Here is a 27,172-nt window from a genome sequence, read left to right as displayed (position 1 = left end):
GGGCACTGCCATTTTTGTAATGGTGTGAGGGTCAATTAGCATATTCCCTCTTTATTAGATAGGATGGGCCCTAGCTTGTTTGACTCAGTGGATAGAGCATCAACCAGTAGACTGAAGGGTCCTGGGTTTGATTCTGCCCAAGGGCACATGCCTGGGTTGCTGGCTCAATTCCCAGTAGGGGGCATGTAGGTGGCAGCCAATCATGATTCTCTCTCATCATTGATGTTTCTATCTCTCTTTTCCTCTCCCTTACTCTCTGAAATCAATAAAAATATTTAAAAAAAAAAACACACTAGAAGTCTACTTCTCTTTTAAAAAAAAAAAGAAAAAGAAAAAGAAAATGGTCATGTAGTTAACCCAGGAGTTCCACCAGCTCTCCTAGGCATGGAAGGACAAACAGATATTAGGGTTGATCCTGTTTGACTCTGTTTAAACCAGGACAAGACCTAACCTTAAAATAGAAATTTAAAAAGCTCCAAGGAAGTCTTCATAAATTGGGGCTGATGTTTGAAACCATGCATAAGATTCAAGTTCAAAATAATGAGAGGGTAATAAATGATACAATAATCTCAAAGTGCTCTTAATTTTCTCATTATGGTATGAAATAGAATCTATATGCTAACCATTAGAATAATTAGACCTAAAACTGCCTTCTTTTTGTCCTACATGATACTACAGTGGAATGGTAGCATATATATGTTTAACCAAGTGAACTCGGTCAGAAACATAATCAATCTGAGGTGTAAAGGGGGAGGGGAGTGGAAGTTACAATTTAATCATGTTTATAATCCTGCCCAACATCGACTCAGGCGTATGTCCCCTTGTGAACATGACACGAGGGCCACAGATCTGTTTTTTTCTTGGGCCATTCCTGACTCTCATGTGCCTCTTGCAGCATGAATGACTTCCTACATCAAATGTGATTTTAGAGTTTAAGTTTTTGTATTTGAAGATAACTGGCCCATGGTGACAAGCTCGGTATTTCTGACAGCATTCCACTGCAGCGAAATGAAAACCTTGATTGTTGGAACTGTGAGGATGGGCATGGGCTTTATAAAATGGCATCTTCCAAAAGGACTTCTGAAGGTAATTTTGACCATGTATGGGTTTCATCTTAAGAGGCAGCTTCAGCCTTAATGGTTTTAGAAAATGTAGCTCTGAACTTTGAGGACAAAACTGGGCTTAATTTAAAGGCATACAAGTTCATTTGACTGATGACTCAGAATCTTGCAGGTGACAAATATTTCTTTTGTACAGCTTGAGTAAGCCAAGTTTATGCCCATCCTAATGAAGCTATTCACTCAGAGCAGTGATTCTCAATCAGGGGTAATTGTTCCCGCCCCCTGCCACTGCCATCAACCCCCCGCCCCCTCCCCCCCCCGGGACATTTGGCAGTATCTGGAGATATGACTGGTTGTCACAACTGGGAGCAGATGCTATTGGCCTCCAGTAGGTAGAAGCCTAGGAAAGCTGCTCAACATTCTACAGTGCACGGGAGAGCCCCCCACAACAAAGAATTATCCAATCTCAGATATCCATAGTAGCGATGCTAAGAAACCCAGCAGCAGAGTAGATCTGAGTGAACAGCTTAGAGAGAGCTGGCCCTACACCAAAAGCAAAGGCTAAAGAATTTTCAAAGTTCTGAGCTTTTTCTCTTGGGAACTTTTTCACATTTCTGTGATTCAGCCACAGTTGAAAGTCGATGGTGTTAGTTATTAGCTATGAACTGGGGAGGTCCCTGGAACCTACACAATTTGGAGCCACTATTATAGAACTGGCTGGCCCAGCCCCTGGTTTCATAAGACCTGCCAGAAAGCCAAGTCCTGGCAAAGTCATCGAGACACCATCACAGATTGAAATCAATCGAAGCCACCCAACGTCTTATTAAATTCAGATCTTTCCACCAGCAATTTATCTCTTCAAAGAAAAATCGCATGACAAGAGATTCCAATTGGACACTCTGGACTCTGCTGTGAGGGACATCGATGAAAGCAGAATTGGAACGTTTGTGCCCACCGTACTTTTTATTTTTTAAAGAAATGATTATAGTATACTTCTCCTTTAAGGCTTAAGTCAGTCACCACACAGGCACATCATGATTCACAGCCTGAGCTTTTGTTCAGGCCATTCGAGGTTCAAATCCTAGCATTTGCTCAGCTTGTCCGTGAGTCCTTCTGGAAGATGGCGGATGCTCAGAGGGGGCCTGAGGGATTCCTTACAGAGGTGTGCAGAGGGTCAGGGGACCATCTGAGGGTGGGGAAACATCCAGAAACTAGCCTGGAGGAACTTAATAAGATCTCTGTAGACTTGGGAGGGAGCCTATGGGACAGAATTAATGGCCTGACTAATTGCTTCTGCCAAACTGTGACCCATCTGAAGAGAGCGGGGGCATAAATATTCCATCCTCTACTTCTGCCCACCTTGGCTGGTCCTTCCTGGGAGATGCTCTCCATAGAGGCCAGTAGAGCGGAGCAGAGACTGGGTCTGGAGGAGCAATCAGCCCACAGTGTAGCCCTGGACAAGCCACTGAACCTCTCTGAACCTGTTTCCTCATTTCTCTCAGGGGACCCTGACCTTCATAAGGTTGGTGTGAGAAAAATAAGGTAACGAGTGTATAATATCTAGGCCTTCCCTGGTATATAGAAGGTACTCAATACATAGTAACTTCTTTACTTCACTTTAAGGCCAAGCTGGGCCTGGGGATTTTCAGGAGATGAGGAATTGGTGCCGGGCCTTGTGGGGGACAGAGAGAACTAGCTGGTACGGGTTGATGTCTGCCCTGGCTGACCTGGACCAGGGCGGAGTGGTTAAAATCCTCAAGGCCTGTGCTGTCCTCATCGCTCTCCCACCTTTGTGATCTGCATGAGGGGAGTACCAGTCACCTGACTGGCCACCCTCTTATATTCCCTCAATAAAAACACTTAAGTGTTCCCTCTTTTCCTGGGGTTCTTATATTAATGGTCCCATCCTGGCTCCCCAACCTCTCTCTCCTGTAAGACCATTTCCTTTGGATAAAGAATTCCCATTAGTGACCATGCTCAGGTCATGGGTCCTTCCTCAAGGATGGCAACAACCAGGTTCCTGGTTACTTCCTTCTGAATATACCGCACACATCTTCCTTCCTGCTATTCCTTCCACGTTACCTAAATGACCCATTACTGTATTCCTTCGTACAGTTGAATTTTGACTTCTTTCTTCTTCCTTACACTCCCCCACCCCAGCCTTAAAATTTAGTTGGAAGCCCTCTGCATCAGGTCAGTGCAGGCCCCGGCCAAATGCATTCTTCTGGCCTTGGCTAAGCGCCCCTGGAAGTGCCAAGCCCCCATCAGCCTGCTCTCTCGGGACGTGGTCCAGAAGGACAGATCCCAGGTTTGGACACCTTGCATGTTGCCAGGCACTTCTTGCCATGTCCTCCTTTCATTTCCAAACTCAAAGCCGCCCGCAGGAGAAGAGCTGCCTGGGCACCTGCCCAAGTCCTTATAGTCCCCCCCTTTGCCCAGCCCCAGAGATGCGTCAGCTGCCTGTGTCCTTTCTCCGTTAGAGGAGATTGGCAGGTGCGGTGGGTATGGACAAGTGTGGCAAAGTGGGGAGTGGCCGCACTGTCCCTCCCTGCCTGCCGGCCCCCTGGCCTGAGCCTTTACCGGTTCCTCAGCCTCAGCTTTCTGAGGGCAATTAGAAGACCTCCCAACAGACAGGCAGCCCTGCAGCATCCCCTGCTTCCCTGAAGGCTGATACAGCACCTCCCCAGTGGGTCTTGGGACAGAAGGCTTCACCCCACTGTCCAGAGTCGCAGTCACGTGCCCTGCGTTCTCCCAGCAGTGCAGTTCATTCCTTCTGCTCTTGAGTCCATGGACCCGCCTCTGCCTCCGCCTCCTGGTCTGCAGCATTTGCCTCCTGTCGGTTTGCTCCACACAGACTAGGAGCCTCCCTCGCAGCTGCAGGCATGCCGGAACTGTCCCAGCGGGAAGTGTGGTTTGATTACGATGCAGTTGTAATCGGGGGCTTCTCTCAGACAAACTGAAGCACCGCCTGTCTCCACTTGAGCAGCCATCACAGCCCTGAGAGTAAAGTTCCAGGCCTTTACCTCTTACCGTGGCCCTGGCCCCCGATGCCGGCATCTTTCATTCCTGCAGCACACCCTGTGCTCTGAGCCTCGGCACACGCTCCTCCTTCTGCTTCTGCCCAGACGTTCTCATGTCCACTTTCCCCCTTTTAACTCCTTGTCATCTTTGGAGACTCGGCTTAAATGCCATTTTGGCTCAGATACACATATCCCACCCCAAAGACCCTGACCATACCCTCCAGGGCATCATGCTTTTGCTCTTAGAACAGCTGTAACATTGATAACTATTTTTAAAATAAAATTAAAAATATTGATTTCAGAGAGGAAGAGCGGGAGAGAGAGAAACATCGTGATGAAAGAGAATCATTAATTGGCTGCCTCCTGCACACCCCCTACTGGGGATCGAGCATGCAGCCCTGGCATGTGCCCTGACGGAGAATGGAACCATGCCCTCCTGGTTCTTAGGTTGATGCTCAACCACTGAGCCACACTGGCCACGCTGATGAATACTTTTAGTTGTGTCTAGAGGGAGCCGAGGGCTGAGTTTTCCCTGGGTCCATCGGTAGCAAGGTTGGCCCAACTTTGCCGGGCAGAGGCCAGGCAGGAAGGGTAGGAACCCTGGCTCCTCTGTAACCTCCGCAAGAGCCAGGTCTGTCTTGCATCACTGTCTCTCTCGCCACCAGCACCACTGCTGGCCAGAGAAAGGCTCATAAATACTGGGACCAGCAAGAGTGGGAAGTTGTGAGCAGTTTTCACCCCGGGTGTTGGCAAATACCTTAGCTGTCTTTTGGACTTTTCCTGCGGACTAATTTAGTTCTTCTATTTCTTGGGGACTCAGGGAGTGTAGATGGTACTATTCTCTGTGTCTGCCCAGAGAGCAGCGGCCTGGTGTGGGGCAATGACTCAAATGCAATGATGGTGTGAAAGGGGGTGTTGACGAGGGAGGTCCTGATGAAAGATAATGTGAAAGGGGGGCAGAAATCTGGAATTTCGTGGGTACTCTCAGGGTGCTTCCTGAGTATCACTGAGAAAGAACTTTGTGAGCAGGTGTTGGCTCAAGACCTCGCTGGGAGCACTTGGACATAAGAGGCAGGCGTGGTCTTGGTCCTCAGGGACCTTCTGCCCTTGTTCCTATGTTTGATCAATATAGCCGAGGACCCTGGCTGCTCCTTCCAGGGACTCCTGTCACTTGTCATCCAGTGAACTCACGTAGGTGCCTGACACTCACTGTGACTTGCTGATGGGTTTTAGCTATGTGGGGAGCCCTCTGAAAACAAGGCTGTTGTTACATCGATGCCACAGATGTTGCCGGATATGTGTACGGAGATTGTTGGGAATGAGCAGCTATGTGTTTGCTCTCTGCCTTCACTCTCTCCATCCTTGGTGGTTTTGCTTGACTTGAGTCTGTGTGAATAGTATTTAATTTGTTCATCATTAGGACAACCTCACATACCACAGATTTGCGATCAGACCTGGTAGACACTGAGTCTGCGTTTGATCAGTTTCAGAGATGACTAGCTCCCCAGCTAATGAAAAAGAGAAACCACCCCAGTAGATCACACATATAAACGTCTGACTCCATATTTGAAGCTAGGCCCTAAAGTGGGGGGATGCAATCGCACTGTTTATCCCCAAGAGTGCGTGGCTTCCTAGAGCTTGCATGCACATTCCCACGCCTATTCAGGCAGCCACTGGCTGGCTAATCAAAGGCCAGAGTCCCTGCTTATAAAACGAAATGACAGTGGGGTGCATGTAGGCTAGAGTCAAACAACCATCAAGTCCTGGATCTTTCCTACTTTGCCCGTCTCCTGGGGAGGGTGAGTAGACATAGACTTATGGCAACCAACTGCGCCCATCTCCCTGTCAGTAATGAAACCACCCGGAGACACCCTCGCCAGTTTGCGCCATATGCTCCCCAATTACAACTCAAATGCATGCCACATGCAAGGCTGTTGGAAACACATTTCCGTTTTGATGTGGCTATTCTGAAGTTAATGTGCGCAAGAACAGATGCTTTCTGTCAACCAAATGATGACACTGCTGTTGCTGAAACTATGCTTTCGCCATGTTTGTAAAAGAGAGAGGGTTTTGTATCTCTTTGCTAAATACTCTATTATCAGATGAAGAGAAGTTACCATTACAGTTCCTTCAACAGTAAAGGGAATGTTTCTCAAAGACGGGTTCACTCTTTCCCTGTACCAGCCCAGGTTTGGCTTTTAAGGAAAAGTGCCTGACATGCCCATTCATAGGCATGTAGGTTCATGTTCACGGTCATGCCCTATGGTTTCCTCCTGCTACTGCCAGTCAGTGCATCTCTGTCCAGAAACTTTGCCCTCTTATCACCAGTTCCTATAACCGTCCCTCTTGGAGACACCCAGCAGGGACGGCCGGTAGAGAGTAGGGGCCTTTGCTGTTGGGCCTCCCTCCCTGCAGTCTCCCAGGGAAGAGGCCCCTGTATTAAGCTGGGATCCCCAGAAGAAGGTGTACAACGTGTCATCAAGCTACGGGCAGGCAGAAGGGAGAGGCCCTCCATCCTCTACACCCAGTTTTTACCTGAAGGGCACTGGGCAGGGGGTTCCCACCGAGGAGTATTTCTTCCTGTGGAGGTTGGAAGTTACCCAGGCATCTCACCCTCCCCACTGCCTGCCTCCCTCCCAAGTTCCCTGATGCATTCCTAGAGAAAGGCAGCCTGAGAGCCGACGAGGGGCGGGGCTGCTGGCCCAGTGAGTCCTGACGGTATGAGTTCTTGCTGGGATGCTGAGCTTTCCTCACCATGCTGCTGGCTTTAAAGATGGGGGGCCATGTAGTAATGCCACTGCCTGGCCTACTGGGGGGCACTGTGCACACCCCACTGCCAGCCATCCCTGCTCACCTGAGCTGGCAGGATACCCCCACAGAGAGAGAGCTCCCTGGTCTGCTTGTTCTTATGGGGTCTGGCAAGGTCTCTCACAGTTCCTGCCATGGGCAGATCCTATCTGAATTTGTGTTTGCCTAGGGATTGAGCTCACACTTTTGGGGCAAAACGTCAGATTCCCTCAATGTAGCTGTGCCCTCACGGGTCAAAGATCCTCAGGGGTGGCCAGTCCAACTCTTCTGGCCCCCATATGTGGCAGTTGGCTCAGAATTTTTTTTGAATTCTCAACCATTTTATTACTTATCCATAGCCCACAGCAGAGAGTTTGCTCAGCAAAAGCACGCAAAGAAAGCCCCTCTGTGGCACCCTCTGCTCCCTAGAGGACGGCACACAGGGGCAGAGCATTTACCTTGGGACAGGTGTCATGTTTCCAGTCTTGAGAGGTTTACAAATAGTCTGTGCCCATGAGGGATTGTTCACACAGCTTTCAAAAGTATGAACTAGTTTGCATTATGAGCAAACAATTCAAGCAAAGGGTGACAAGCCTCATTGGTATAGCCACTGATAAAACATTGGACTGCTACTTGCTTACCAACTTGATTCACCATGGATTTTTTTTCTCTTTCCCTGAAGAGGCAGAAGGTTCATCTATTAGTTATCTATTGCTGCATAACCAATTAGCTCAAAATTAGCAATTCAAAATGGCACCCATTTATTACCCAACAGTTTTCGTAGGTCAGAAGTCCAGCATGACTCAGCAGTGTTCATGGTTGTACTGGCTGGGCTCTTATGGGGAGACTTTGGGAAGAATCCACCTCCAGGTTTATTCAGGTTGTTGGCAGAATTCAGTTTCTTGGGCTTATAAAACCGAGGTCCCTATGCCTTATTTTCTGTAGGCCTGGAGTCACTCGCAGCATTTTAGAGGTTACCCACATTCCTTGTCACATGGCCTCCCATCTTTAAAGCCAGCAGCGTGGTGTCAAATCCTTCTCCTGCTTTCAATATCTCTGACTTCTTTCTGCTCCTAATCAGAAAGCATCCTGCTTTCAAAAGGCTCCAGGATTGGATCAGGCCCTCCTGGATGATCTCCATATTTTAAGGTCAATGTCAGTTGCACAGTCCCTTCCTAGCAGTGCCCAGACCGTGTTTGGTTGAATCGCCAGGGGACAGGAGTCTTGGGGCCATCTGTAGAATTCTGCCTGCCAGGAAAGCACAGAGAAATCAAGCTCACATCTATCCTCACACCATGCTTGACGCTTCCTCTTGTGATTATATCTCCATTGTTGTCTCCACCAGCAAGCACCCAGGATCCTGCACCAGAACCGGGACCAGAGGAGGAGGTGGGGCAGGTGGCCGATGAGGCCAACCAGGAAGTAGCCCCTGCCCACGTGGGGACTGAGAGCGAAGTGGAGCAGGAGCTGGAAGAGCGAGCCTCCCTCAGTGAGAAGGAGAGGCGGAACGAGGAGGTGAACGAGAGGGACAACTGCTCTGCCTCGAGCATCTCATCCTCCAGCAGCACGTTAGAGAGGGAGGAGAAGGAGGACAAGCTCCCCAGGGACAGGGGCACTGGTAATCAAGCCCCTTTTTCCATAAACATTCCAGGGGACCCCGGGGCGGGGGTCCTGGGTTGCTGGCCTTTGCGGTGACCGGCTGGCCCAGCTCACTCATCATGTAATAGTGACTTTATGATTAGGGATTACATGTAATGTTAGTCCACAGTAGGGACTTGGGGAGGGAGCCACAGAGGGTTGTAAAAATTGCAAATAATTTATATAATCATTTAAATTATTATTTGTATGTGAAACCATGGGGTTGGCTTTCCTACCCATGGCTTGAGAGCTGTCAGGATGGCAGGGAGCAATCTGTCAACTAATAGTCCTCAGAGTGGAGGCAAGTCTTACAGCCAACCTTCATCAAACTTAGAGTGACATATATTCAAGGAGCCCTAAGGGAAGCATGAAAGCTCCACAATGGCCCGCCAACCAGTGGCATGACCCATGCCTGGCTTGTTAGTTCACAGATTAAGAATACATTATGTCTGAAGCATGGGTGAGTGAATGAAAATTGAATAAATGAATGGAGCCAAAATGTTTCCCATGAGACCTGTCAATCAATGGCGTAGTCTAAAATGGTTAGTAGTTGAATTTTCACCAGTTATAATATATTAGATTTTATTTACTACAATGTTAGTCAAAAGAAGACAAAAAGACTTTATTAGTTTATATCAGGGGTGGAAAACCTTTTTTTTTTTTTTTGCCAAGGGCCATTTGGATACTATAACATCATTCTCGGGCCATACAAAATTATTAACTTAAAAATTAGCTGCTATATTTGGTCAAACATTTAATTAACTCACCCCTAATGCCTGGGCAGGGCCAGACTAAATGATTTCACGGGCCTTATACGGCCCACGGGCCAGATGTTCCCCACCTCTGGTTTATATTTTAGGAAACATTGCATTGAAAATCTTGTGTCTGTTTAGTTGAAGATGTATGTGTTAAGATGTATTAAATGTATTACTATTTATTTAATTTCTTTCAAAGTCAGATTACAGTTAGTCTCCCAAATTCTACTTGTGTATTCACATTTAATGTAATTATGGTCATTGTACAAGGTGTTGGGAAAGTCTTCCTGTTTACATTTTGGCCTAAAAATGTTTTATGTTTATGAATAGCTTTCAGAGTTATTCCTCATAACTAGGTGTAGCAGGCCTAAAACATATCAATGAGTTGGCTTAGTAAAAATAAGCCAGGGAACAAAACTTTCGTGGATTATATTGTCCAGTATTCTTCCAAATAAGGACAACTTTCCAAAAATGGAGACTCTGCTCCCCAGGAAGGACCATTGACTTTCCAACAATAGCTAGTGGTGTCCTAGTGTATACCCTCAGGAGTTCGGGATTTGCAGTGACTTTTCTGCTTCGGTCTGGTGCTAAGAGATGTGATCATGTTTATATGTGATAGCTCTTTGGTTCTTAAAAAAATCCCACTGCTCATGCACCATTAGCAGCTGTGGAGTTAGGACAGCTTTCTCAGCATAGCTCTTGCTTCTCAGAATGTTCGCAACTAAATCACAAAGACCATCAAAATGATTTCCAATCTTATTCTAATGATTGCATCTATTACTTGAAAATGAACTTGCAAGGCTTGAAAGATATTCAACTTATTCTGGTTGTGTGGTTTTCTTTTCCTTTGTTTCGTGTGTCCCATTCGATGCATTATCGTATGGCGAGGCATTATTGTAGCATTCACCACACTTTGTTGTAATTACGTGTGTAACTGTCCTTTGTCTCCACTTGATGTAAGCTTCATGAGGATGGGAATGTCTGTCTTGTTCATTGTGAGCTCATGCTGGATGTCCAGAACACAGTAGGGGCTTGCAAAACCATTGATGAATAAATTAATGAGGAGGCATCTGGTTAAGATTGAGAAGCTCCATTGCTCCCAGGTTCTCCCTCTGACAACTAAATTATAAACATACTGGGCATAACAGAACAACTAATCATAGGGAGACACTGAAAGGTGCAAAGAAATCAGACTACCTAGGGACCTTCAGACTTGAATGACATGGCAATGAAGCATCAAGTAAAGTTTATTCTCCTAGCCAAAAGATTGGGAAAAGTATTGCCTAACAGAAAATATTTTTTATTATTAATACATTTCCTTTTCTAGACATGCACTAATGGAAAATCTGTCCTATCCCCCCATCCTCACCTCACCCAGTAGCTTCCAAAAACCAGATGTGTCAACCATGAATTCTATATCCAGCAAAAATAACCTTTAAGAATGAAAGGAAAATAAATACAGTTAAAGAAAAACTAAGAGAATTTGTCACTAGCAGACCTCATCTTAAAGAATAGATGAAGGAAGTCCTCTAACAGAAAAAAAACGAAGACAGAAGATGACTTGAAATTTCAGAAAGGAACAACAGAATGGGTAAAAATAGGGGGAAATTTAAAAGGCTGTCTTTTTCCTCATGAGCTTCTTAAATCATAATTGATGTTGGAAGCAAAAATTACAACATATTTGATATTGTGCTCAATATATGTAGAGGAAATACTTATAACAATTATATTTTAAAAGTGGGGAGGGTAAAGGCATCTAAATAGAAGTAAAGTGTCTACATTACAAAGTAGAAAAACATCAATACCAGGAGACTAATGAGTTAGTGTATGTACTGTAATACCCAGAGCAACCACTAGGAAAATTACACAAAGCAACATACTCCAAAACACTATAAATCAAGTTGAAATTCTAAAAAAATGTTCAAGTAAGCTAACAAGACCAAGAAAGAAGAAATAGGACTGAAACAAAGAAAACAAACAAACAAAAAAAAACAAGTAAAATGGGAGACTTAAGCACTAACATATCAATAATTACTTTAAAATTAAAAGACTGAGATTTACAGAATGGATAAAATGCAAACCAACTCTATGCTGTCCGTACAAAACTTATCTATATATATATAAAAGCATAATATGCAAATTGACCGGATGGCAGAATGACCGGTCAGCTATGACGTGCACTGACCCCCAGGGGGCAGATGCTCAAAGCAGGAGCTGCCCCCAGCCTGCAGGCCCCGATTGCTCAATGAGGAACTGGGAACCAGGGGTGGGTGGTGGTGGATGCAGGTGGTGCCATGGCCCAATCGCCCTGCTGGTGGCCCCACACACAGAGGGCAACCAGTGGCAGCAGGGAGCGGAGGGCGGGACCAGCTGCCAGCAGCCGGGGAAGACCAGCCCTGATCGCAGGCCAGGCCTAGGGACCCTACCTGTGCATGAGTTTCATGCGCCGGGCTTCTAGTTTCAAATATAATGACATAGGCAGATAGAAAGTTTGGGTTAAAGGTTGGGCAAAGACATAGCATGCCAACATTAATAAGAAAAGCGTGAGTAGCTATATTCATATCAGATAAAGTAGACTTCAGAGCAGAGGAAAAAACTAGGGACAAAGAACCACCCCACATAACGGTGTAAGAAGACCTAAGTGAATGAAGAGGGCAAGTGAGAAGACCGGCATTTAAAATGTTACCTGATTATGCTCTTCTCCCTATGGCCAAAATAAGAAATTATCAACATTTCCCAATAAATGGAGTAAGAGTGAGGCAAGCTGGGAGAGAGAGAGAGAGAGAGACTCAGCCACTGTATCTGCTCCAGCCTCCTGGCGTCAAAGCAGTCTCCCTGTTTATGGGCTGTATGACCAGTTGTAGGGACTCCAAATAACCAGATTTTTCCGTCATGCGCTCAAATGCCGTCTCCTGTCTCTTTGGTGGTGTGAAGCATGTTTTTGTTTGTGGAGCCTACAGGAGGGCTCCAAAGCTCCTTGCTCTGGTGTTGGTCCCTTGGGAAGTTAGGCCACTCCGAGTGGAGCATGGAGGACAAAGCTGCACTGAAAGAAACAGCACATGGGGCTTGTGCTTCCCCTCTGAATGGCTCCTCTCAGTCCAAGATGGAGCTGTGGGCGAGACCAGTGTCCTCCCAGCATGTTTGATAGAGCTCATCTCCTTCAGTAAAATGAAAGCTCCCCATGCTCACATCGATGGCCTTGGTCTCCTACCACCTCCCGGGTCTCCTATCACCTCCCAATCCAAGTATCTATGGAGGCCCTGCTATCAGGTGGAACCCACATTCTGAGATGCCCACCCCGAAGTCCTGCTAGCCCTTAGGAAGCCAGCTCAGAGGAATAACATCCTGAACATTCATTCATTTGTTCATTCATTCATTCATGCTAGATGCTGGGGATACAACTGTGAACAAAACATTTGTAGAGTTTACATTCCAATGAAGAAGACAGTTTAACCACTAATTATAATTGTTCCAGTGATGGGGCAAAGACAGCAATAAAATAAATCAGAAAATTATGTGGAAGGTTACATAGTAATAAGTGCTCTGGTGAAAAATAAAACAGAAAAGGATGATAAACAGTATTGGCAAGAGAGAGCATTGCACAATTTTAAATAAGGTGTTTGGGGAAGACTTTGCTGAGAAGTTACTATTTGAGCAAAGGCATAAAGGGTTTTGAGAAGCAAACTGTGCAATTAACTGGGTGCAGTTTGTTTAGGAGGGTCAAGGGCCCTGAGGCTGGATCATGCCCGGGGAGTTCTAGGAATGCCAAGGAGCTGCTGTAGCTGAAGATGTTCATGTCTATCTGCCTGGGGTCGTGGCGGTAGATGAAAGACAATTCAGGTGAGATCACATGAGGCTTGCAAACATTGCAAGGTCATTGGTTTTTTTGTCTCAGGGAAATTTGACATCATTAGAAGACTTTGAGTGAAAAGGTATGATCAGATACTTTAACACATCACATGGCTGTTGTATTCAGAACTGACTGTGGAGGGTCAAGAGTTGAATCTGGGACCATGAGACCTTGCAGTGCTGTAGGCAAGAAACCATGCTGGCTCAGCCCAGGGTTGTGACAGGGGAGATGATAAAAACAAAAACAAAAGATTGGATTCTGGATATAACATGACCATTTAACTAACAGGATGTCCTGCTGTGTGGGATAAAAGAAGAGGAGGCGTCAAGGATTTCTCCGAGATTTGGGGAATTGGCAGAAAGATGAAGTTTCCATATCTGAGACAGGAAACAATTGCAGGAGAAGCAGGTTCCATGAGGGGGATGGGGGCAAGGGCAGAAGAAGGTGGTATTTAAAGCCCTGAGATTGGATAAGATGGTGACTAAGAGAGTGAGTATAGATGGAGAGAAGCAGTCCAAGGACATTTCAAGGTTAAAGATAAAGGAGGAATCAGCACAGGATACTGAGAAGGGGCAGCCAGAAAAAAGGAAGCAAACCAGCTGAGTGCAATGTCCCAGAAGCCAAGTGAAGCAAGTAAAGGATTTAAATAAGGGAGGAGGGGATCAGCTGGGGCTAGTGCAGCAGGCAAGTCGGCTGTTGCCTGGAAAGGAACAGGTTTGAAAGGTGGAGGGAGCAAAAACTTCCTGAGACTCGTTCAAGAGAAAATAGAGAAACTGGAAAGAGTGAGAAAAACAAAAACAACAACAAACACAAAAACACCTCATTAGCATCTTTAAAGGAAAGGAGAAAAGTTGGATTATAGCAGGAGGGATAAGTGGAGTTAATGGTGGACTTTTGGTTTGTGTTTTTTTTTAAGATGGGTGAAGTTAGACCATGTTCAGGTGGAGGCGGAATGAAAGCCCTGGAGGATCTTTTCTGGCTTTGTGAAGTTGTTAAAGTAGGGAGCAGGGCCACACTGTGCGAGGATGAGATAGGTGAGGGGGGTAGAGGAGAGAGGAGGGTGTGAAGGGTCACCTAGGAGAGTTCTTAGACAGCCAGGCAGTTTTAAGGGTCTCCTGATTTTAAAGTGCAACCAGTGGTATGGTGTGTGCGTCTCTCTGGGCGATTTGAGCTGCCCTGGTGCGATGTGGAGGAGGGAAAAAGATGGAAATAACCCCACAGCCTCTCTGACACCTCTGTGGGGGAGGGTGCATCTTCCTTGCTTCCCTGTGTTTTTAGGACAGAAGCCCCTTGGTCATCTGTGGCTGGATCCTGACCAGCTGTCATGGTGACTAGTAAAGGTCAGGAAAAGTCTCCCAGGAGCCTGGGCAGTGTCACACCTACAGGCACCGCGGGTCCTGGAACAGGTCACTGGGCGTTAGATGCAGCATCTGCACCTGGTCGAGGGTGTTTTGTCAGCCAAGACCGCCTTCCTCTTCGGGGGTCTTGTTTCCCTGTCTCCTCTGAGTGGCTGTGTACAGAAAGCCCACAGACTCCCTAACTGGTTTTCTCAGGGTGTGGCCCTGTGCCTTTCTCATTTTTCTCTCTCCTGTCTGCTTTCAGGTTTGTGGTCCGCGGGGGTTCAGGATGCCAGTGTAAATGAACAGTGTGGCGACATCCTCACCAACAAACGCTTCATGCTGGACATGCTGTATGCCCATAACAGAAAGCCCACGGATGCCGAGGAGAAGGGGGAGGGCGAGCCCGCGGGCACTGAGCAGGGGGCAGAGGCGGTGCCCAGCCTGGCCAGCAGGATATCCACACTGCAGGCCAGCTCCCTGGCGCAGGACGAGAGTGTCAGGAGGGTGGATGTGGGCTGCCTGGACAACCGGGGCAGTGTGAAAGCCTTTGCGGAGAAATTCAACAGCGGGGACCTAGGGAGAGGGCCCGTCTCCTCTGACACCCAGCCGGATGACACGGTCCCGGAGAAAGCATCCCCCCAGCCCAAGACGGAATCCGACCACATCTGGGACCAGCTCATGGCCAACCCAAGGGAGCTCAGAATCCAAGACATGGATTTCACCGACCTGGGAGAGGAGGATGACATCGACGTCCTAGACGTGGACCTGGGTCATGGGGAGGCCCCTGGGCCGCCTCCCCCGCCGCCACCTACCTTTCTGGGTTTGCCACCCCCGCCCCCTCCACCTTTGCTGGACAGCGTGCCTCCCCCTCCCATCCCCGGTAATTTATTGGCTCCTCCTCCAGTATTCAATGCTCCTCAGGGCTTAGGGTGGCCCCAGGTACCCAGGGGTCAGCCGGCATTCACGAAGAAAAAGAAGACCATCCGTCTGTTCTGGAATGAAGTGCGGCCTTTTGAGTGGCCCTGTAAGAACAACCGGCGCTGCAGAGAATTCCTGTGGTCAAAACTGGAACCTATCAAGGTGGACACTTCCAGGCTGGAGCACCTGTTCGAGTCTAAGTCTAAGGAATTGTCCGTCTCAAAGGTACCGCCAGCATCTGGCCTGCTTCCTGACTTGCAGAGTTTTTTCTGCTGTGGAGTGGGGCTGAAATTTGTTGTCTGTAAAATTCCCTTTGTGCTGCTTTTGCTGTTTGGATAAAAAAAAAAGAGGGGGGACAGTTAGTATAAAAATCTGACCTTTAAACATTTTATTCTTTGTGCCGCATCTTAGGTGTAAGCTAAATGAGTATGGGGCCCCAGTAGCTGACGTAGATAGCAGTCCTCTAACACCATTAAGTAAAGTAGCTTTCAAAGACCCAAATAACCTGGAAGAAAAATCCAAAAGTTTAACCTGGGAATATTAGCATCACCTGACAGCAGATGTTGATACCGGCTCCCCTCCTCCCAACTAGAGGAAAGCAGACTTGCTAATTTATCCAACACATGGATTTTATCCACGTGATTAATTACTCTTACCTTCAGAGATTAGAGCTGAAAGTAGTAGTTTTAACCTCATCTGTAACCACACAATGCTTTTGCAAAGACAGTAACTCAAATGCCATTTCTTTGAATAATTCCTGGCTGCATCAGCACACAGTAACTAGATAGTTCCAAATAGCCATAGCGTTGGAATCCTATAAATATTAGGCATCCATCTAGATTTCTGATTCTTCATAAGTGTCTGAGAATTCTGCAGGCTTTGCTGCTGTGGTGTTTTTAATAGAGATGTCATATCCCCTTTATAAATGGGAAGCACTGTTCATGAAGTTACTGGGCGTTAAGGATAAAGTCACGGTTAACGAGAAAGGAAGCGGCAGCGTCCTGCATCACAGGTTTTAATGACTTGGGTCCTCTTTACCGATCTTAAAGAACTGGTGGTTGTTGTTTTTAAAACCCTTGTGATTTGGGGCGTGTTACAGTTTTAAAACAGGTTTAAGACAATCCTCACTTCTCGGAAACTAGGGGTGTAAGAAAACACTTTGTAAAGTATAATTTAGAGTGACCACTTAAGAACTTATTCTCAGGAGTTAATTCTAGCTCCATGTGTTTCTCCGTTTACCATTGTTTGGGTGAGGATAAGGCTGCCTGAGTCGGGCTCTCTGGCCTGCCAGTCAGGTGCCTATTCTGAACCAAAAAGTATGTGCAGCATCCTTGGGCAAGAGCTCCCTCAGACAAGGGAGTCCACTGACAGAGTTGGTGCCTGTCCGTGCATTGCTGATTGACCAGGTAGGGGGGCTATAACCAGTCAACTTTCTGTTAAAACTCGTGTTGTGTGCGACTTTCCAGAACTGGTAACATGTGGTGCTCAGCTCAGCCCTGTAGTTTTTTGAAATATATTTTTATTGATTTCAGAGGGGAAGGGAGAGGGAGAGAGAGAGAAACATTAATCATGAAAGAGAATCATTGATTGGCTGCCTCCTCCACTCCCCACTCTGGGGATCAGGCATGTGCCCTGACCCGGGACCCGGGACCGGGGACCGGGGACCAGGAACCGAACCATGACCTCCTGGTTCATAGGTCGACACTCAACCCCTGAGCCACCACGGCCGGGTCCCTTCAGTTCTTAAAGTTGGGCCTGGCATTCGGGGAAGACGGGCCTGGCTGGGTTAAAACAGCGGTCTCTGGTTGCCAGGAGTTATCCAGCAGTTGACCTCACTCATTCCAGTCCCCACTCTGCTGATCTAGTTGGCCCGTCTCCCTCCTCTTCCCCCTCCTCCTCCTCCTTCCCCCCTTCCCCTTCCCCCCCCCCCCCCCCCCCCCGCCAGGCTCATCTGGCTGGCTTCACCCTCTAGCTGCCCCCCCGCTCCCACCCCCGGCTAGCTCATCACCTCAGAGGTGGCTGGGGAGAGGCTGGCCATCAACTCCAGGCAGGAGGAATAAAGGGAAGAACAGTTTGGCAGTGAAGGCACTTCTGACTTTATTTTTACAAAGGACATGGTAAGATTAGAAGCTTCCTGGAGAAGACCCCAAATAGACAGTTCCCCTCCCTCCCCTTTTCTTGGTCCCATTTTGGTAGGCGACACGTCTGGTTGGTGCCCTTCCAGGAGCCCAAAGGTTCCTTCTTGCTTGACATAGGTGATGACCTTTTAAAATAAGTTATTGCCTAGCCAAAGGGCACAAGTTTGCCTAGTTTGTATAAAGTGAAAGCATAAGAGGAAAGTAATATATTGAAAAATTTACCAGAAGGACTCAGAATTTTCTACAACAGGACCCAGGAGCCCATACCTTTGTTTTTTGGGGGGATAGGGAATGTGAGCAGGGGATAATTTACAAATGCTACAAGAGGTGAGCATGAAAATTAGGGTTAAAACGCAGTACATTGCTGAGTTGAGTCCATCGTGTGTATGTTACCACTGCAGCTATAGCCAGTTTTACTTCTGTTTCTAATGCATGACTGGGATTTTTATGAAACACAGCTGTAAGCAGCCACTTCCGAATCCTGACTCACAAGAAGTTTTTCATTAAACACAATGGAGTGCAACAAAAATAAAATGAAGTCAATTTTGCAAGACAGCATATAGCAAAGGGAGTCTGTTTCCGTTTCCGTTAGAGACCTTACACGAGACCAGCATCAGAACAGGGCACAGCTCTGACCATCCTAGTCCTCTCCACCCCCATCAAAGATTCGTGTGCAAGAGCCAGGCTGGGTCAGCACTTCACGGAAATGATAAGAAGAGAAAGATGTGCTTTTTGGTTTCCTTTCCAAATAGTTTCTGGAACTGGATCTACATTTCTCTCTCTCTCTCTCTCTCTCTCTCTCTCTCTCTCTCTCTCTCTCTCTCTCTCTCTCCCTCTCCATGAAATGTGTATATAGGGTTTTAGTAAGATGACTTTAAGTATGTTTTGTGGAGAAAGACAGAAATCCTGTGCTAAATTTCATCATGTTGTGTTTCTACTGTTGGTCTAAGATGTGGAGAATCACATAGGGCAAAAGGGACCCCAGAGAAAGATGTAAAGGGGACAGACCCTCTGTGACCTTGATGTCATCCTGAGGAGCCCCAGGAAGGGGCCTTCTAACTTGTATGTCTAATAAAGGGCTGCAAAGGGCATCCTTTATCTTCTAAGTTACAGACAGACCAAGACAGGTGTGGGGGGAAGAGATGACCAGAATGAAGAAGGGCACTTGGCTTTCCCTTGGGAGCTCAGTGCTGTCTTACCTTGGGTTCATTTGTTTACCATGGAGAGGGGGCTCTAGAATGGATATGGAGAGATTGTTCAGCCTTATTTGCCCTGGAGTTTCTAAATGTATCAGAATCTATTAGCTGTGACTTAAAAAAACAAAAAACAAAAAACAACAACAAAAAAACCCCACAAACGTTCAGCGGTGACAATGTCCAGGTTGGGGTACTAGATAAACTACATGAACATTGGAAATGTACCTGTTTGGCAGTTGGCCTCTGCCATGGAAGACCCAAAGGGAAAGAATGGGAAATTAATACTTTTTCTCCTAAATGTAAGAATAAGAAAAGCCTATTTTGGCAAGTTCCTCAGAAGCATCATTCCTAACTAAGGGAGTTTCAGCCATTATGTAGACTCAGTGGGGTTTTGTTGTTGTTGTTTTGGTGTTTGCCTTAATGCTTTCCCATGTGTATTGCCTGCTCCCTTGTTACAGAACTTAGGAAAATTCCATAGTTGTCACATCTGCTGACATGTGTATCCTGGCACCCTGGTCATGGCCATTTTCTCAAGGAACAGCTTTGAAAATGTCCAGTAGAGTCACTCCCTTGGCAGTTGGCAGGGAGCGAGGAGTGATTTGCCATTTCTGAGCCAGTGTCTTTCTGAGCCTGCCCGAGGGGCTGTGGCAGGATGTTGAGAAGCGTGTTGAGAAGTCAGTCGCCTTTTCATGGAAGTGCTGTCAAACTCAGTGGCATTCTCCGAAACTCTCCGAGTCCTCTCAGTAAATCATGTCCCTAGCCAGTTTCTATTTTCAGTCACAACACTCTCTGGGGTGACAAGTTCTATGTGCTGAATATCTACTTTTAATTTTTTAATATATTTTAATTGATTTTAGAGAGAGAGGGAGAGAGAAACATCGATATGAGAAAGATCCATTACCTTCTGTAAGCACCCCGACCAGGATCAAACCCGCAACCTGGGTATGTGCCTTTCGGTGCGTGGGATGATGCCCAACCAGCTGAGCCACACCAGCCAGGGCTGAATATTTACTTTTTAAAAAATATATATTTATTGATTTCAGAGAGGAAGGAAGGGGGAGAGAGAGAGAGAAACATCAATGATGAGAGAGAATCATTGATCGACTGCTTCCTGCACACCTGCAACTGGGAATCGAGCCTGCAACCCTGGGCATGTGCCCTTGACCAGAATTGAACCTGGGACCCTTCAGTCCATAGGCCGATGATCTATCTACTGAGCCAAACCCACTAGGGCTAAATATCTACTTTTTAAAGGCTACATTTATTTTATTTTATTTTTTGTCAAATTACTCTTTAAAAATTTAAAGGGGTGTTTCTTTGTGGCAGCATTTCAGGAAAATATGGAAAATAAGCCCTGTTCACCTGCCCAAAGCGCATGCCTCCACAAGCTTTGGTCCCTCCTTACTTTTCTCATTTCATTCTGTCCCCTCGTGAGGGTGCTGCTGCCTGCACAGGGGCCCTTCTCTGGGCCTTGGCCCTCCTTGTCATGGTGTACCGCAGACAGAAGCCCCAGGACTGGTGGAGCAGAGTTTTTTGTTTCATTTCCTAGAACCAACACCATGATGTGGTTGTGGGGCATTGGCTGTGGCAGAGTGCGTGGCCGAGTCTTCAGGAGTCGGCTGCACCAGCCCCACAGTCCTAAGCTGCATTACCCCTGAGTGTGGAAGGAACTGAGAGCTCAGCTCCAGGGCTGGGAGGAGCTTGGCAGTTGGGCACATCAGTCTCATTTTTAAAAATATATATTTTATTGATTTTTTTACAGAGAGGAAGGGAGAGAGAGAGAAATATCAATCAGCTGCCTCCTGCACACCTCCTACTGGGGATGTGCTCGCAACCAAGGTACATGCCTTTGACTGGAATCGAACCTGGGACCCTTCAGTCTGTAGGCCGAGGCTCTATCCACTGAGCCAAACCAGTTAGGGCACATCAGTCTCTTTTTAACATCAATAGCAACTTCCTGCATAGTCTATAGCCCTGAGGTCTTGATTCCCACACCATTCATAAAACTGGCAGGACCTGTCCTTGCTGCATTTGGAATGGAGGCAGCTAAGTGAGGACCCCATTACTGTCTTTCTATCCTAAGAAAGGTTCTCTTATTCCTGCCTTTTGTTTCATCTTTAAATTATTTCCTTTTATTGGATGATCAACTTTCTACTCACTCAACAAGCCTGTCTCAAAGCCTTTAGACTTCTGAAAGTCTAAATCAGAGAGTCCTGTTGTGGGAGAGATCTTTTAAACGTCTGTGACTCCCCCACACCCTGCCCTAGACAGGGGATATCGGATCTCTGAGGGGACCCAAGTACCACTGTGGCTTAAAGGTACCCCTAGGGATTCTCTGGTGCACCCCAAGTTGTAAAGTGCTGCTCTGAATAAACTATATTCCTGGTTTTCCTTCAGAGAGTGTCTACAGATTGATCAAACCTGTTTCCTCCTCAGGTAAATGATGTTGGGTTTCTCCTAGGTGGGGACTTCATGTCTGCCATTCTGCTGTCAGTCACAGAGGAGCCACTGCTCCTGGCAAAGAAGAATCCCCTGGCCTGTCTCCAGAGCTCCCCTTCCCTTTAGTCCCAGAGGCCAGCCTGTCAGCCTCAGAACAGAATTGAGCATATGGTGTCATGGGCCTCCTGGCCCTCCCCTGGTATGCATTTCTTTATTAGATTCTTCTCATGGAAATGCCCCCACTCAAGGAGTAGACACCTCACTGGCACTTGGGCAATACCTGTTTAAGGACATGGGATCTATATCAAAGAGAGGCTCTGAATCAATAAATATGGGAAGACACCTGGCCAATCAGAAAGAGGCTGTTGGAGGACTCGGCCTCTCCTCCCACCTTTGCTCAGGGTTTGCTGTCGTGCACCATCACTGATCATGACTTGAGTCTCCAGTCAGCCATGGGGGTCTGTGGGGCGTGACGTACTCCTACCATACTTACCCGAGACTGTGCTCTTGCCTTCTCTCTTCTTACAAAGGAAGATGTCAGTCAATCCAGTCTGTCAGAATGCTAACCTGTCATAGTGGTTTTTCTGACTTCAGGTTACTTTCTTTGGTTCCATGTTAGAGATCGGGCATTCAAATGAATGTCACTCACTAATCTTGGTATGTGTTGGAATGCCCTGGACTGTTGTCTGAGAGCTTTTTCTGTACTATAACTTTTTTCTGTTCTATCATTCTAGCTATTCTAGTGCTACACATTTTAGTTACATTGGTTTTATAATGTTTTTATAGCTGATCGGGTAAATATTATATATAACTCTACTGGCTTTTTTTATACATATAGCCTTTCATAGTGACTTTAGAATGTTTTTTAATTCTAATAAAAATCTTATTGGATTTTTATTAGAATTACTTTAAATGTATATATTAGATGAGAGAAAATGAGCTTCCTTTTAACATTGAGACTTCCTATCCAGAAATATGCTGTTTCTCCTTTATTCACAACTTCTTTTATTACTTTCAAGACGATGTTGTCATTTCCTTCATGTAGGCCCTGTGTCGATATGTCACCAGGTTTTGGTCTGTTGCTTTCTTGTTTGGGAGTTGCTTTTCGGGGGGTGTTTAGTCTCCTATCAAATGCAGGACAACTTTCTGATTTCCTGCCTAGAAGTTATGCCCCCTGTCATCTTCCCAAGTCCTGTGCCAACTTTGTCCCATCACATCTTACCCCTTTGTTCTAGATGCCTTCAGAAGGGCATTTAACATTTCCTATTCTCCTTTACAAGGACCACTCTTTCTTCTTTGGCTTCTGTTTTATATCCTCTTCCCATCATTGACCAATTTCCTAATTTTTTTAATTTCAAACAATGGACAGTCACTGACTTTCTGATCAAAGAAGTGCAATAAGTAAATGGGTGACTGAGAAAGGCTGTGAGTACGTGAGTGATGGGTGGGCTAAGGAAGAGGAGAGACTAGGAGCAGAAGGCCAGGGGTGGAGGCTGGCACCAGGGGCTGGGCTCAGGGTGGAGGTGGTGGGAACGAAGGACAGGGGGGCACCAGAGGCTTTGTGGAAGAGGATGGATGACATGGCTGTGTCACAGGACCACGTGAAGATTATAGTGAAGGTCATACTTGCTGATCGAGGACTTTGAACCCAAAAAGGTGATTGAAATGGATCCGAATTGATGACTACTAATCCTTAGACATGGGCATGGGCTTTTGGGCACAGGGAACTTTGGCTCGTTCCTGCAGGTGCTTCTCTAGGTTACTGTGGGAGAAAGGACAGCCCTACATGAGCCACCACCTTATTGCAGGCAAGACAAACCCCAAGGCACTGGTGTGCTCAAATAGCATCCAGTGGAATCTGTTTTCATTATAAAGCACAGCATTTAAAACATTTCTTGGATAAACTCCAGAGACTGAATAATTCAATTTCAGATATTACTTTAATTCTTATTCCTTCATGAAGTGGGTAGAAGTAGCTCTGAAAACATGGAGAGTCATCTGTGGGGACAGCTTTCCCCAGTGTCTCAGGATGCCTGGAGGCATCTCCCCAACATACAGGGGAGTGTGTGGGTGTGCCCACTGGTGTCCATTGAATTCTATTGAGATGGGGACAAGGATACGTCAGGCTCAGGGCCACCATATAGGCCTGTGCACATTGTTTGGCACGTAGACACTGGCTGAAGGGCAGGGCTGAAATCTGAGTGGTGCTTTCTTCTCAAGCTGTTTGCCATGGGAATGTGTCTCCCCAGTAGGCGGGGGGTAGTCTTTTTCTCATTTGCACAAAGGCTCTAGTTGAGCTGGGCCTGTACAGGCATCTCTCCAGGTTCCTGGAATGAGGGGACTGTAGGTGAGGGGCTAAGGGCTCATGATTCCCAGGGAATCCCTGCCCTCCAATCAGTGCCTCCTGCACTGGAGCCTGGTTCGGGGAAAGTGCCCCTCCAATGCCAGACCCAGGATTCTTCCGTGCTGCCATCCTTACGTAGCCTCATGTCCACACTCTTGGCAGGAAAAAAGGGGAAGGGCAACAGGCATGGCCCTCTGGGTCTATCCCTTTTTAACCAGAAATACAAAAGCCAGACCTAGGTCACAGGCCCAGCTTTGACTGCAAGGGTTCAGGGATGGGACTGATGTCACTGACATATTGCCAGCCCAACAGAAGACAAGGTCCTGCTGTGAGCAGGAAGAAGGAGTGGGTGCTGGGTGAGTGGGAATTTCAAATCTTAACATCCCTCTCATCCCTCTTCATTGCCTGTAGTCAGCATTTGCCAACCCCTTTCTCATTCCTTCTTAGCATTTCACCCACAAAATACTATTTGTGATTAGATTTTAAAAGCTAAATTTCAAGGGTTCCCAAGAGGCTCATTGGATTAAATGAATAGAAGACAAGCTTGCCCTGCAAAAGGAGGGTGCGTCCATGTGCCATACATCCCGGAAGCCGGCGGTCAGAGCTGATGCCACACCCACAGGCACTGTTCCTCCTGGCCACCAGGCCACAGAGCAGCTGGGATGCTTTCAATTATTTTCTTCAGGAGGAAATTTTAATTTATTCCCAAATGCATATTTAAGGATCTAAAATAGAATTTTAGTAATTGAGTTTGGAAGGGCTCAGTAGGACGTAAGAGGCCGCAGTCCTTTTCGCCTAGCCAGCTTCCAGCCTCTCATGTTGCAGCAGGCCAGCTTCTACCGACAGTTCCACTGCTCCCAGCTCAGCCACACCCAGGGTGAGCAACAGCCAGCCATTGGGTTGGGGCCCGCCTGCAATGGAGTCGGAGCGGCTGGCTCCTGAGGGCCCCCAGATGTGGCCCCCAAACCTCTAGCTTCTTCTCTGGCAGTCCCCAGCAATCTAGACAAAGCCATTTCTTATCTCTTTATCTTCTCTCCCCAGCTCTGAACTAGATCCTACACATTCTTTAGGACCCAGCTGAGGTGTCAGCTCCTACAGACCCTGCCCCTCAACACTAGATGGCTTAATTACCCCACTGCTGAGCCCCCTCACATTGTGAACACCCCATCTTTTCCTTCAAGAACTCCGCTCGGCCTAATTCATCATTGTCATCTAGGCTTGTTACCTGAATAAGAATAGTCATTCTCCTAGCTCTGTTTGCACGGTCAGGGGGCTTGCCGACCAGACCTTGTCCACTTGTCCCCATGGCCACTGCCCTTAACTTCCCAGGAGCTCAGGGGAAGCTGGAGGCCTTGTCACCTCATCTCTAGGCACCACACACCCAGGGCCTGCCCCCAAGGCACTCAGCCCAGCAGGGAAGCCACACATGAGGGCTCTATGAGGACACTTGGACACCTCTGTCCCCTGTTCCCCTCCTTGGCTTTCAGGTCTGTTTTTCCCCCATTCCTCTTCACCAGCACCTGTCCTTTGGTCTCTTTCCTAAGAAGGTCCCTCCTCACCCACTAGTGGCAGCTGCCCACATGTGTAAGTGTGGCAGGTGCTCTGGAATAAGGGGCATGGGACATTTGAATGGTGAGAGGAGCCCCTGAGACATGTGGTCAGGGATCCAGAGGGGCTGACCGGCCAGCAATGATGGGTTCTCCCTATCACTTCTGTCTCAGCACGTGTACCACCGTCTCCATCCCCAGGCACACACCATATGCCCTAGGGCCAACCAGAGCACATTCTGATTCCTTGCAGACCACAGAAAGGGAGCTTTGGGAGGTTTTAGTTTTGTTTCCACTGCTTCTATGGAAAAAAACGGAGTTGTGTGTGTGTGTGTGTGTGTGTGTGTGTGTGTGTGTGTGTGTTTTCTTTCTTGCAAAATATCACATTGTTCCCAATTGAAGGAAAATCAATTTTGTTTTGTAATGTGTCTGACTTGCGAAGTTCCACTGCTGGCCCGCGCCTGGCAGCTGCCCAGAGCTGAGCCCTGATTGCTTTCTTCTGTGCTGAGCAGTAGCCAGCCCTTTGCGCCTAAGTGGGGCCACTGGTTTTCATCTCTGAATAAGTAGTGAGTTTGCTTTTAATAATGAAACACAGGAAGGACGAAAGATGAGGCATTAATCTTGGATTATCCTTGTTCTATTACCCAGAAAACTGCCGCAGACGGAAAAAGGCAGGAGATCATCGTCCTGGACTCGAAGAGGAGCAACGCCATTAACATCGGGCTGACGGTGCTGCCCCCTCCAAGAACGATCAAGATCGCCATCTTGAATTTTGATGAATATGCCTTAAATAAAGAGGGAATTGAGGTGAGAGCCGCTCTGCCAAGCAACATTTGTGTTCTGCAATGTGTCACATGTATGCAAAGCATTACTGTTTCCAGTATGACTTTCTCTGTAGGGTGGCTTGCCATTTTTTTTTTTTTTTTGTCTCAGCCAGACTCTGAATAGTGTTCATAATTCTCATGTGTTTTTTTTTTAACTTCTTGGGGATGGGTAAGTCCCTCATTACCTATGAAGTTCATGGTTCATTTACTGACTTCCTTCTGACCATACTCCACCTATCTCATCCTGGAGGGAGAATGTGACAACCTCCTTAGGAGGCTGTCAGGATCTTCTTTCACATCATTTCTAACCAAATATGATTAAGGAGCAGTTTCAAAAGTAGGGTGTGCTCATAGCCACGTAAATGACTTTGTTTCTCTCTTGGCACTTGTTAGGGTGTGTAGAGATATGTTTCATTTGAGAAACTGGCGAAGCCAAGCCGGCTGAGACTTTGGCATGTACTGATCTGAATGGCACAAGTGCAGAGAGGTTGGGTGACTTGGCTGTGACTACACGACTGGTAGTTGGCATCGCTGGAGCCACAGCTCACCTGCTCTGCCAGGCAGGGCTCAGTGCTCTCCCACCAGTACCTGTTCTTCCTTCACTGTGGGCGAGTGCTATTCTAATCATGGAGACAGAGCCAATGACCCAGCCCTCAATTCCTACAGACGGGTGATACAGCCTAGCCGGCATGGTGCAGTGGCTAGAGTGATGGCCCACCCACCAAAGGGTCACAGGTTTGATTCCTGGTCAAGGGCACAAACCTTGGTGCAGGCTCGATCCTCAAGCCCAGTCAGGGCATGCAGGAGACAGCTAATCCATGTGTGTCTCTCTTTAAAAAAAAAAAATCAATGGAAAAATATTCTCAGGTGAGGATTAACAAAAACAGATGGGCTATACAAGCTGGGGCCCATTGGGTCAGAGTGGGGAGAGGAGGACCCTGCTTCATAGCATTGGGTGATAGCCACTCCATCTATCAGCAAGAAGCCCTGGGTTCCTTTAATATTCTTTCATACTTGGGGTTCATTCATGCACAGTCTTATGTGAAAAACTTGAGAGCAGAGAGAATAAATGGAGGACTGACTTCAGTGAGGAAAGCAAGCCCTTGACCAAAGAGTTGGATGCAAGGAGTGGCTCAGGCCATGATGCCAGACTTGACCCAGCCCTGAGTGTGGGAGGGTGCAGTGGGGTGTGTGTGCCTTTGTGCTTTGAAAAGAAGAGGCTGCCACAGGAGACACTGTGTCCCTAGAGGTTTAAGCTGGATTGAGCAGTGTCCCTTCAAAATTCATGTCCACCCAGAACCTCAGAATATGACCT

General features: G+C 47.1%; 1 protein-coding gene across 7 annotated transcripts in view; it reads left to right on the top strand.

Moving 5' to 3' along the window:
• FHOD3 (formin homology 2 domain containing 3) overlaps window positions 1-27,172 on the top strand; it is a 402,086-nt gene that overhangs the window by 339,780 nt on the left and 35,134 nt on the right. For all 7 annotated transcript variants that reach the window (XM_080686376.1, XM_080686375.1, XM_080686374.1 and 4 more), the window contains 3 exons: window positions 8,214-8,486; window positions 14,714-15,594; window positions 25,682-25,840. In XM_080686376.1, coding sequence (XP_080542502.1) covers window positions 8,214-8,486; window positions 14,714-15,594; window positions 25,682-25,840 — 1,313 coding nt within the window. The remainder of the gene's footprint in view (window positions 1-8,213; window positions 8,487-14,713; window positions 15,595-25,681; window positions 25,841-27,172) is intronic.

The sequence above is a fragment of the Plecotus auritus genome (assembly GCF_963455305.1).
Source record: "Plecotus auritus genome assembly, chromosome: 8".
NCBI lineage: Eukaryota > Metazoa > Chordata > Mammalia > Chiroptera > Vespertilionidae > Plecotus > Plecotus auritus.
The sequence above is the reverse complement of the archived record's forward strand: the minus strand, read 5'-3'. Positions and strand labels throughout refer to the sequence as shown.